The sequence below is a fragment of the Saccostrea echinata genome, unplaced genomic scaffold, assembly GCF_033153115.1.
Source record: "Saccostrea echinata isolate AGI-Se365-2 ecotype Australia unplaced genomic scaffold, CSIRO_AGI_Sech_v1 ptg000005l, whole genome shotgun sequence".
NCBI classification, from domain to species: domain Eukaryota; kingdom Metazoa; phylum Mollusca; class Bivalvia; order Ostreida; family Ostreidae; genus Saccostrea; species Saccostrea echinata.
Genome location: NW_026889754.1, coordinates 16,409,831 through 16,423,225, shown reverse-complemented (window position 1 = coordinate 16,423,225; position 13,395 = coordinate 16,409,831). Strand labels below are relative to the sequence as shown.

Here is a 13,395-nt window from a genome sequence, read left to right as displayed (position 1 = left end):
CCAATTTTTTTGTACTGATATGAAACTGATGGATTCCAGTGGTGGTCAGTTAGCTTGTAATAGCGGTGGTATCCATATCTCCTAAATGATGTAGAGCGATATGTTGATGAATGAAATATATGGAGATAACGAACAGTATTCAAGCTCAAAAGTCCATTATACAATACAAAATAGGAGCAGAGCAAACACGGACCTCCAAACATCAGAGGTGGGATCAGGTGCCATGGAGGAGTGAGCATCCCCTGCCGACCGGTCACACCTGCCGTGTGCTCCTTGTCATGATCGGGAAATAAAGGAAAAATCCGTCGACAATTCAGTGTGTAAATAATGGCCTAACAATTAGTATGAAAAACGTCAGTCAGCATTTGACTCAATGATAAATTGTATTTGCTGACAAGGTCATTGTATCGACCAAAGAACTTACGAAATGATGACTTTAAACGAGACAGCTGATATTCTTGTTTCATCAACTTATTTGTCAATAATTTACCTCGTTTTAGAAATTGTACATACGTAGAGCATGCTCTTGCGTGAATATTCTCGTGAATATCGTTCCCTTCTAAACAACTTTATGTTCTTTCGTAATCTAATCGCAGCTTTCCTCATTAAACGAAGCAAAACAGTTTTAATTCAATTTTTACAAGCCCATCTACAGTAACACCCTGGATATACCACAATGACTGCACTAAACGGTTCTCTATAGCCACGTGCGGTGTCAGCCTTTTTTCTGAGTTTCTGATGAATACGATGATAAGGAACGCAAACACACAAACAAATAGAAATTTATTCCTCCAAGAAGCAGTAGTACAATTTTCATGCATTTCTAGGAAATTGTTACTCTAAAGTAAAGCCACTTGTCAATTTGGGCATTTAAATATGTTATTTTAATAATAGTAATATATTTATATATTAAATGCAGCATACGTAAGTTTTAAAAAGGTATATATTAATTTTCTATGGTAGTGCCTTAGCAATTTTGTCTAGTGTATGTAGAAAAGTGTTTATGCTAATTTTTCCCTTCAGTAATTATAACGTTACTTGTTAATGTTACTCCCGGGGCCAGAATTAAATTAACATGACAAAACATACATAAAAGTCAAAATGAATGAAAATTGTTTCAAAATAAGAATTTCCTACATGTATATCATGTTTAGCACCCCCTAGATATTGTATTGTTCAACTTTGCTGACAGCATGCATTGCTAAGAAACTGGTTGAAACTGGTTGAAGTAGAAAATCTTCAAAATCATTACACAATACGTAGAACAACTACATCCTTAGCCACTAATTGTCACTCTACGTGGAACGAAACATGAATATATTAAATTTTTAGAAGAATATTTTGTGAGATGTTTTTGAGGAAATAAATAAAAAAGATGTCTGTTTTCCTCAAAATTATATGTGTACAAACAAATCGTACATCTAGATAAGCACCCTTTTCTCTTTTGATTTAACAGATGGTCCAGAAACTATTGTATTATCCCCAGAACCAATAACAAACACACTAAGAATTCCTGATGGGAAGAGATTTGGTCCTTACAATTGTTCAGCGGACTGTTATCCAGCGTGCCGTATTCAATGGAAGTATATAGGACCTTTTGGTGGTGACTTGTATAATGCTACGTCACCCGGTGACCATTCAGTTACTTTTCCAGAACAAACAGCAAACCGAACTACAATGAAAGGGATTCAATGTGAAGCCAAAGGCATTGAGGGCCTTATGAAGTACAACATCACTTTAGACATTCAATGTAAGTATATTTCACCGAAATTTCTCAATCGAAAACATATAAGAAATCTGTATGTATGCGATGAAAAATATTTATGGCTATCAAATAATTCCTCAAACGGTTCAAGAATCATTTTGAACTAAATAATGTCAAAGGTAAAAAGAACTCAATGGAATAACCGCTTTGATGTTATGGAAATAAATACGATCTTTAATATCACGTCATTAATAAAACAAGAGTATTTTTCATCCAGTAAATGACGCAGAATACTATCGGCTACTCACTATAAAGAATAAAACGCAGAAAATGATTTTAAAAAACTGCAAAGTTTGGATTTTTAATCAAAATATTTTGTCAGAAGCAAGTTTTTTCCGAGTTTTACCTAATTTGACAAATTTGTGCAGGGTGAATGGTATATCTCAAAACTATATTCGCAGCTAGGTTAAGGACTTCCATGTGGTAGAGCTCATGAATATCACGTGACTTAGCTCCGCCCATTTTTATAATTATTCATGAGAAAACTTTAATACGTGTTTTATTTTTATATACTTATTTATCTATACTTTAAAGATTTGTTTTGTATGGTTTCTTATAAATGTTATTTGTTTGTTTCGTTTTGATCGCTAAATCAGCTCCATAAATGTATTTTCTATGAAATTACATAATGTCGTTTGGAGCTGATCTACGTCGGCTCGGCGCTTTCACCGTCTCGTCACGACTGGGGCTGGCAGGTGCGTGGGAAAAGCTTGTTTCTTCCAGTGTCTTGATGGAATTTACAACAAAATTGTTGCCTGACATGATGGTAGATGCCGAATATTTGCAGGACAGAGTTTCATTGTAAGTTTACAATTTCATTTAGACTGTTATACCGTGATGAAATGCGTAATTTTAAGAAAATTCGCCGGAATATTGTTACAGACCACGTGGTTCATATTCTTTTTGAGGGTTCTTCTTTTAAAAAGAAGTTGTATGATTTCTTTATAGTGTGATAGCATATACTGTACATTTTAGTTATTGCATAAAAGAAGATGAAGTGATATTTCGTGTTATTATAATACTCCGAACACTCAAGTTTATCATCATTGAAAAAGTTTTAAATACTGGGGCCCCATATGGGAAGTCACAGGAGTTCGCAATTTTATCAATTCACTCGATTGACCAAGTCATGAGCTATGCGTTAGCATAGCGAACAGGAATGCAACTGTTCGCTATGCTAACGCATAGCTCATTGCTTGGTCAATCGAGTGATTTTTATTGACTTTATTGTAGGAGTGAAACGGTTCACCGCGGTATCGATGCACCGCGGTATTTTTTCTCGGTTTGATACACGGTGCAAAATCTCTAATTTTCGGTTCGGTTCATTTTTCGGTCGGGATCGTTATTCAGTCGGGTTTGGCATAAGGTATAACACGTTACTCAGAATAAATAAGTATAGAAAACGTAAATTTTTGATGACTGATAGGTTGTAAAATAATTTTTGACAGTCAAATAATTTCAATCAATTTCTTCTAGTCAATTTGCAAATAAAATTCGTAAAATATGTGACTAGATTTAGAAAAAGAAAGCATAAAACAACATAGAATTTGTTTCCTTTTATCAAAATGTATCGTATCGAAAATAACCGAACCGAGACAAAATTATACAATACGTATCGAACCGTGAAGGAGGTGTATCGTTTCACCCCTACTTTATTGATAAAATTGCGAACTCCTGTGGGGAAGTCTAGTTTTGTAGGATTCTGCACAAGATTAGCATTTATTGTTGCACTTTAAATGAAATACCCCATGGGAGTCTGAGATTCACTGTACTGATGGTGCACAAGAGCACAAAAATATGAACAAGTGCAACTCTAAAAAAAAAAAAAATGAAATTTTAAGTAACAACAACTTGAACAAGCACTGTTTTATATGGATATATATATTTTTGGTGTGTGTTTCAGCATCAATTTCAATTGTTTATAACTGAAGTCGCACATTGACATTATAAAACATGTTAAAGCTTTAATACACAATATTTTTATTTCATGTTTCACAAAGAGTACTGCATTATTTTATTAATGTCAAATATAACTTCTTGTTATACCTTTTAAAAAAAAGTTTCTCTATACCAATCTATGCTTAAAAAGTCTATCAATTGCAATGTTTTACTGAGCGATTAGAAAAAAAAGATGTTTGACCGCAGAGTTAGATATTGGAACGCTTACGTCACACAATGTGCTGAATGATAGCTAAATCTCATTTGCATTTATTGGAACAGTAACGGAATTGACCGAGTGTAACATCAGTTTACATCACGGAAGCTAGAACATACATGTACTGTATGTCAAAAAGAATCAAAATAAATAAAAGGTATAACAAAACATTTATTGACTGAGTTCTTGGGCAAAGTGCATTTTGTCAACCCTCAAACCAAACTGTTCTCCTTCAGCCTAATGGCCTCAGGCAAACAGTTTGGTTCTTGGTTAAATAAAAAGCATGTTGACCTTGAACCCTGTCAATAAATGCGTAGCATTTGGGGGGTCCAATGTTCTTGTATTTTACAGGTCATGCTTATCCATGAACCTACATCCTGACAAATATAATAATAATATAATAATTAATATTTATACATTCAATTTTATTAAATCTGCTGAATACAGGAATTTTCCACTGCCCCATGTAGGGCCAAATTTATGTCCCATTGCCAATTGCAAAAACCCTCCTTTTTTCCTAAAAAAATGAACTGTGTGTTATGATTGGGGTTGAAAATCAAAGGAATTACAAAAGTTCTGGGTGAAGGGCTAGACAAATAGCATTCCCCAATGCCGGGGACAACCAATTTCGTTTGGCAGGCAAGTTATTTGATGACTAGTACCTGCCTGCGGACAAGTGTTTTGCCAGTTAACAAAAAATCATATACTCAAATGTTGTTTTGTTTTACTGCTGTTAAAATATGAATCACAGCAGAGTATCTGTTTTCAATGCAGTTGATCATTACATCGAACACTTGGTAGAAACTCCTCTAGAATTGCCCACCAAGACAGAAGTAGAACACGGCAGGTATCAATATCATGTCAAAAAAGTTGAAGAGGGTTTTGGACCTTTCTTTTGTCAAAATGTAAAGTTCATGCCGTGAATACACAATACAAACACATGTTGCTGTTATTAAATTGGAGGTATTGACTGGCGAACACTCACAGTCATGAAGTTGAACTCTTAATCGACATTAAGGAGTGTTTTTCATAACACAATAAGTCGCGGAGTAAGGAATCTCACTGTGGGATGTGGAGACGGGTCCTTCGGATGAGACTGTATGAACTGAGGTCCCGTGTTGCAGAAGGTGCTGGCACGAAAAAGATCCCTCACTGCTCAATGGCCCTGAGTGCTGAGTATAGGTCAAAATTTGCAGCTCTCCACCGGCAAGTGGTGGCGTCTCCATATGAGTGAAAAATTCTCGAGTGGGACGTTTAACGATAAACAAACAAACAAAAAACATAACACCATAATGTAGATACAGATGTATTATTGTCATTTGAAAAATACAGAGGAATATATAAGTACATGTTTATGAATATACATTGACATGTCTATGTATTTAAAATTTTAAGTTTAATGATCAATGCACAGTGCAGATTCTAGGAAGTTTCCCTACGATTAGAATTTTTCCCTTTAATTTCTCCATGGGAGAGTTAGTGATTTTGGGTCAAGGTTGGTCCTAACAAACATTATTTGGCACATTTTATTTGCTGCACTGATTTTGTTCATTTTCATCATTGTTACTTTAAACCGAAGCATAGTCTAATAAGCAACACAGCATATTATAAAAAAAAAAAAAAGAAAAAAAAAAGCAGATCAAAGAATAAAAAAATTTAAGACACTAGAAATATCAAATTATAAAATGCATGCTACAATTTTTTGTTAATAATTCAATGCTGAAAGTTGACTTTGTTGTTTACTTAAAATTCCTGTATCTTCTTAGGTTTTGAATTGATCAAAGAACTCTAAATCCCTTAATTGGCATCATGCATATGACAAGGTTTAATCTGAATAGTAATGCACATTTGTTTACAACCACTGTACAGCTGTACAAGTAAATGACATGGCCTATTTACATCATGTGTTAAAATGAAAACATTTAGTTCATGTTTGTTTACAAACATTTTGCTGAGACCCTATATTTACATACATTAAAACACAAATTAATTTTTTATTTAAATTTTCAAATATTCATATTTTTAGCATGTTTAGTCTGCATCGCCCTGGAAATATATTTTTAGTCAAAAATAATGAATATAAATGATTGTTATTTACTAGCCTACAGCAAACATTTCAATCCCACAAAAACACACAACAGTATCCTAAGTGTATATCAGATAACCAACCACCTCCTTGTAAACCAAAATTAACGGTCAGAAAATTTAAACACCAGCCACCGTCCCACTCCAACCCCCCAAACCTCCATTCATGTATTCATTTGTATACAATAAACAGGTCATACAGAAAATTGTGAGAAATTTTTGAATGATTGAACAAAACCTTTCTATTGCTCGTGCATATATTAAAGTTACAAGGTATATTTAGAAGTAATGTAATCCATGTAAATAATCACACTAGAATTTCATTCATGTTTACATGAACTTTATCAATATGTTTATCCATAGCATATATCATCTTTTTATGATCCAGGTGAAAGTTAATTATGGACAGTATTTCATGACAATACATAATGGACAAACAGATAAAGTATACCCATGCAGTGTTACATTTAAAAACTTCTTATGTAATAAATTATTAGGAAAAACAGTATCGTGCTTAATAAGTAAGGCATTTTTAGAGATCCACGTAAATTCTTTGAAAATTGATCATAAGACTTAACCATCTAAAAATAAATGTTCCAACGAAGTAACAGTTTCTCTGCCATTTTAATCAGAGGGACAGATTTTTCCTGCTCTTTACTTTCCAGCAACTCCCTGTGTTTTTTGCTGATGGAAGTCTGTAGTTTTGCTAATGCACGCTCGTATGATTGTTTAAATGATTTATCATTTTTCAGGAGTCTTCTGTACTTGATGAATTCGGCCAATACTGGGTCATTGCTAGGCAGGAGGGCTTTCACCATGTAGACGGTAGATTCTGTATCTAAGGTAAACAAAATATCCTGTGAGCATTTACTGTCTATCAACAGTACACTTGATTTAAATTAAAAATTCAAAAACTTCATTATTCAACAAGATCACAAAAGTATAGTAGATACCTGGTCCCTCTGTAAAAAGCCTACGCCTACATGGTTTTTTCTCATTGGAACAATCTGGAGAATATCAAAAACATTATAAACCATTCTCACAATGTCTGTGATAATTCTATGTTCAGGGTTGCATAATTATATTCAGGCTTTCTCCTCTTACTTGGCCATTCCGACAAATAACTGAAATTTTCTTGTTCCAACAAAATTTTTACTTGTCCAAAAAATTTTTTCAAAGTCGTAAAGGTTGCCTACGTGGCACAGTGGTTAGAGCATCTGCTCGAGAGTTGTGGAGTAAGGACCTGATCCTTACATCATGGGTTTGAATCCACCGCGGGATGTGGAGACCAGTCCTTTGGATGAGACTGTATAAACGAAATAAGTGTTGGCACGAAAAAGATCCCTCACTGCTCAAAGGCCCTGAGTGTCAAGTATAGGTATAAATTTGCAGCCCTCCACCAGGAAGTGGAGATGTCTCCATATGAGTGAAAAATTCTTGAGAGGGATGTAAAACAACAAACATACAAAATAAAGTCTTAAAGACTGAAAGACATTTGAAACATAAATCTTTAATACATGTACCATTGCAAAAACAGATGAAAAAGTGCATTTTTTGTCTTCAATCTAAGAATAACAAATATGCACATGTATACACAGTGCTATTTATTATGTTTTTAGATTTATTTATATTTACCTGCATTACAGCTCACAACTGATGCTAATTCTCGTAATCGCTTGTTCTGCAATGGCTGCCCTTTTTCAACACAAACCCCTGAAGGTAATTTTACACCTGCAAATTCCAGAACTAAAAATTAGTATCATAGTGTTGTAATGATTTTTGCTAAAAATCATAAAATTGTAATTAAAGAGTGAACATGCCAACTATCAGTAGCTAATATATGCCTTTTATTTATTGTTAAGACATATTTTCAGAAACATTCCTTTGGAAAAGGCAAGTCTAACATAGAGAGAAAACAGAATGGCATCAGGTACTAGTTATTCTGTTTTTTGTTAAGGAAGATAAAAACACTGGAATAAATCAGAGAAAATATATTAAGAACTTCAACAGTTTACAATTTACATAAATTGTTTTTTAAATATTTTTTTTTTTATTATTATTTCTTTTGATAGTCAGTTGCTATGGTGCCTCTTATTTCTTCATTGACCCATTATATGATTTTGATAAGATTTATACAAGCAACATTAATACTTATAAGGTTTTGTTAGTGACTACCCACATTTCATGTATTCAGTGATTTTTTTTTGTTTTTTAAACCACCACCCCCTCCTTTTGAATTGGGAAAAAATTAGCGACATTTTCTTTAAATTGGGAAAAATCATTTATAGTAAATTAGAATGCTAAAAAATACATAAAGTAATCAAACTAAGTAACAACAACAGATTTTGTTTGATTTTAACTTTGAATTTGATTTAAATTCAAATAATAATAATTTAAAAATATTAACATCAATATTCTATTGAATGTGAACATGGCTTATATTAGTCACATCTTGTAGCTTCTATTTTCTTGGAATTGCTTTATCTAATTTCATTAAAAAAAACAACAAAAACAGCATTTAGACTCATAATCTAGTAAACTGTCTTATATGGATAATCAAGTAAACAGTCTACTGTTTGTTTTTTCCTGATTTTAGTGAAACCCTATGTGTTGTCAATTTCCTGTTATTAGCCTGACCCTCTGTGTAATAATGGCGGTCAAACCAAAATCATTATGTCAACATGCAATATCACTTGTATCTGGGAACTATTGACCAATTCATTGAGAATATTATAAGCTACTTATCTGCTTGTATGGATATCTACATTGTTTTACACATTCATTAATATGCATGGATTTGAAGTATAAAAACGTATTTACTCTAGTGTCAGCAAATTTAGCAACTTTTGTTCAAAATTAAAACATAATTTTCGTAAGTTTGAAATTGGGAAAAATATACTAATAATTGGGAAAAAATAGCTAATTTTTGTGAGGGGAAACAGACGAATATCGGTGGCATTTTGACCCAAAAAAAATCACTGGTATTGGGTTTATCAATCTTAGAGATGGCTCTGCCTCACCTTGCTGTGTAAGATATCATATTGATCAACTCAATATATCTCTGTAGACGGTCACCAACAAAACCTTTAAATTGTTATTTTTTCCAATAACTAGTAACAGATAACAAACCCAAGGATCATGTGCATTAATTGTCTTAAAATATTTTTATTTTAACTTGATATGTATTAAAGAGCACTTTCTTTGAACAGTTTTGAAAATCTTGTTTGCATTAAGACATGAGTATAAAGTTAAATTGTATGAGTAATGTCAAGATGATTTTCCTGTTGTTTACTTTAATCATTCTTTTATTTGTTTATTGTGTGCTTTTAGCTTTACCTGTATCTTGTCCACCACCATTGTTTGACTGTGACATTAGGGAACCCGCCGAATTTCCTATTCCTTTTGAGTCAACATTGTTTACTAGGTAAAATTTAAAGATAAAATATAGTAAAAAAGGGTTTCTGTAAGCATAGGAGCCTTGTTAGCTTTGCTGGTACTGATATTAATGTTACTCCTTAAATTTTGCCATTTATTTTGATTTTTAGACTTACCTGTGACTTTTTCACCTTCATGTGACTTATGGAAACCCCCTGACTTCTCAACATCTTTGTGTTCTTTATCCAGATAAACTGAAGAATAAAAAAAAAACTCTAGAAAAGAAAATTGTATGTTTTTAGCAAAGAGGAAAAAGCAAAGTCTTGGTACCATTAAGATTACAATTTTCAGTGTAAGAAGTACCTTTGTCTTGTTCAAAGTAATCGTTATGTGATATAGGGATACCCTTTGATTTCCAAATGCCTTCTTTGCCTATCTCATCTTGGTAAAATTAATAGAAACTCATTAATTGAATGTCTTTTTAAACAATTGATAAAAATTTTTGGTAGGAAAGTACATATACAGTTAACCTTGGTTATGAGGAAGCACAGAATCTTCAAATTTTGCTTCCCTTAAACAGAGATTCTTTATATATATATATTTTTTTATAAAGAACATAGTGTTATTCTTTGCCAAGATTCATATATGTGTTTTCCTATTATCAAGTGCTTCTCTTATAAGTGATTTCTTTATAATGGAGAGTTACTATACCTATAAGTTGTAACATGCCTGAAGACTTCTGAATTATTTTTTTTCTACAAATACCTAAGGGTTGTTCACTGTCTTCTTCATCTTGTGACCTGTACAAGCCTTTAAACTTTCCCAGGCTTTTCTTGTGTACCTCATCTGAAAGAAAGTTTAAGAATAACACTCATTGATAACTATTCTTATCAGAGGATAAATGAAATATATCTTGATACTTGTGTCTATGCTCTGGTTCTGATTGTAAATTTGCATATTTGTAGAAATACCTGTCTCTTGTCCAATGCCATCACCATCATCACCACCATGACCATCACCAACATCATGACCATCACCGACATCATGACCAACACCAACATCATGACCATCACCGACATCATGACCAACACCAACATCATCATCACCCTCATGACCAGCACCATCACCACCATGACCACCAACACCATCACCACCATGACCACCAACACCATCACCACCATGACCACCAACACCATCACCACCAACACCATCACTACCATCACCACCAACACCATTACCACCATGACCATGACTTCCATAACCAAGTCCATCTACATGCCCATCATCACCACCATCATTACCATGTTCATCATCACAATCACTTGTCATTCGGGTAATCTGTGACTTTTCTGCAATAGATTTGATTATAAAATATAATGATGATAACCTGACAATAAAAATCTGAAAGCTAAACTGGAATCGCAAAGTATGCGTGTCTGTCTGACCATCTATCTATAGACATATCATCACTGGTGTTTATCCATTGAAAGTGTCAATGTATAGAACATTTTATAAATACAGTTTTGTTTAAAACATAATAATCTTATCATCAAGGTAAAATACATGTTGAATCCTTTAAATTATCTCAAGCCTTTCTTGTGTACTTCATCTGGGAGAAAGTTTTAAAATAACACTCATCGATAAATATTCTTATCAGACAATACATGAAATATATTTTGGTAATCTAGTCTATGTTTAGGTTCTGATTGTAAATTTGCATATTTGTAGAAATACCTTTCTCTTGTCCAATGCCATCATCATCATCACCACCATCATCACCATGCCTTTGACCACCATTATCGTCACCATCATCATCACCAAGTCCATCATCACCACCATCATCACCATGCCCATCATCACCGTCATAATTTGTCATTTGGGTAATCTGTGACTTTACAGATTCTGCATTACATAAGATTAGGCAATCTTTAAAATAATGTCTGTTTGCCCTCTCCCAACTCAGGGTAAGAAATTGGGTCAGTAAGTAGGTGAGAAAATTTTTTTCCCCTAGAAGACTTAAACATACATATGGACAGGATGAACAAATCCAGGAATAAAAAAAATATATATCGTTTCCTAGAGGTAAAAAATAGTTCTAAGTCAAGTCGTCTTTAGTCAGTCGGTTGGGAGAGGGCAAACAAACAATTTTTTAAGAATGGCCTTGTAAGATATATGATGATAATCTGACAAGGAACCTATCTGTACTGGTATTTAACTATTTAATTGATATGTTAATTTATAGGAGATATTAATTGAAACACCTGATAATCATTCTCAAGAAAGTGAAAGAGATATTCAAGTTAATTTTTGTTTTATTTTTTTCGCTCATCTGAGCAGAAGGTTTAAGTTAGCTTATAGGATCAATATTTGTCTGTTGTCTATTGTCGGCATTGTCATTGTAAGCTTTTGAAATTTTCAGCTTCTTCTCCAGAACCATAGGGCCAATTTCAAAATTCAAAATTACCCAAGAAAAAGCCACATCCTCTTTCAAGGGGAGATAATTAAGATTATTAAGATTATATGTTCTAAATTTTGCATGTTCTAAATTTTGCACATGTATATTTAGAAAAAAAATCTGTTGATGAAAAGCAAAAGGCCAAAGTGACTCAGGTAGGCTCTGTGTCCTATTGGTCTTTTGTTGAATTTTCAAATGTTTTTAATTTAATACCTCTGGTTTGTACATTTCCATTTTCATCTTGAGACCTGTGGGAGCCTTCAGATTTTCCTAAGCCTTTCTTTTGTACTTCATTTAGGGAGACTATTTTGAAAAATTACTCATATATAAATAAGATGATAAATGAAATACATGTATATCTTGATACTTGTGTCTATGCTCTGGTTCTGATTGTAAATTTGCTTATTTGTAGAAATACCTGTCTCTTGTCCAATGCCATCTCCATCATCACTACCATGACCATCACCAACACCGTGACCAACACCATCATCTCCACCATGACCATAACCAACACCATCACTAACACTATGACCATCACCAACATCACAAACACCATGACCAACACCATCATCACCAACACCATCATCACCAATACCATCATGACCATCACCACCAGCATGACCATCACCGACACCATGACCATGACCATCATCCCCAACACCATCATCACCATCATCACTATCACCACCAGCATTACCATCACCATCATCACCATGACCATCACCACCATCATTACCATCATCATGTGTCAATCTGGTACTTTGTGACTTTTTAGATCCTTAAACAGATAAGATTTCAAAATATAATGATAATAACCTGACAAGTAATGTCTCGGGGCATAAGTGGAATCAGAAAGTCTGTCTGTCTGACCATCTACCTATGTCTATATACATATCAGTGATGTTTATCTCAAGGGTACACATGAACAGATCTTAACAAACTTATTTCACAGCATCCTTGGGTAAAGAGGAGTTTAAATTGTTAAAATGAAGGGTCAAGCCCCATTCCAAGGGGAGATAATCAAGAAAAGACAAAAGTAGGGTGAGGTCATTAAAAAGCTTCTTCTCAAGAACCACGGGCCAGAAAAGCTGAAATTATGTGGAAGCATCCTTGGGTGGTGTAGATACTAAATTGTTCAAATCCTGAACCCTGGAAGTAGTTTAGGGCCACATTAGGTTTTACAAAAGGGGAAATATAGTGAAGAACAGCATGGCCAGAGTTACTCAGGTGAGTGTTGTGGCCCATGGGTCTCTTGTTTAAAGGATGTCCTCAAATGAGTTGCCTGGGGGGGGGGGGTAATTAGTCCTATCAGTGACAGTTCTAGTTGCTAATGCTTTAATTTGTAAGTCATATTGTGACCACAAAGTTATCCTAGTCTAGATAAATGTATATGTCACACATAATGTGACAGAATAAAACAAAATTACAATTGTCAAGAATAAAATTGTAGGTATCACTTAAATCTGACACCTTTTCACAATTTTGGAGCTCTCATGATGACATAATTGATACATAATATTATACTTATGATATATCCACACGTAAAAGTACAAAATACAA

General features: G+C 33.7%; 1 protein-coding gene across 1 annotated transcript; it reads left to right on the top strand.

The window, feature by feature from the left end:
* The first annotated feature begins 7,649 nt into the window (after positions 1–7,649).
* LOC133179833 (mucin-3B-like) lies at positions 7,650–11,633 on the top strand. Its single transcript, XM_061314536.1, has 5 exons — positions 7,650–7,724; positions 7,880–7,935; positions 9,336–9,429; positions 10,346–10,713; positions 11,109–11,633. The coding sequence occupies exons 2-5, from the start codon at positions 7,926–7,928 to the stop codon at positions 11,168–11,170; spliced, it is 534 nt and encodes a 177-aa protein (XP_061170520.1). The 5' UTR covers positions 7,650–7,724; positions 7,880–7,925; the 3' UTR covers positions 11,171–11,633.
* The last annotated feature ends 1,762 nt before the right edge of the window (positions 11,634–13,395 follow it).

Bases quoted from the DNA above. Each gene is read 5' to 3' on its own strand.
- LOC133179833 (XM_061314536.1), top strand. The intron at 9,430-10,345 runs GTAAAATTTAAA...GCATATTTGTAG, and splicing joins GAGTCAACATTGTTTACTAG to AAATACCTGTCTCTTGTCCA. The intron at 10,714-11,108 runs GTAATCTGTGAC...GCATATTTGTAG, and splicing joins CACAATCACTTGTCATTCGG to AAATACCTTTCTCTTGTCCA.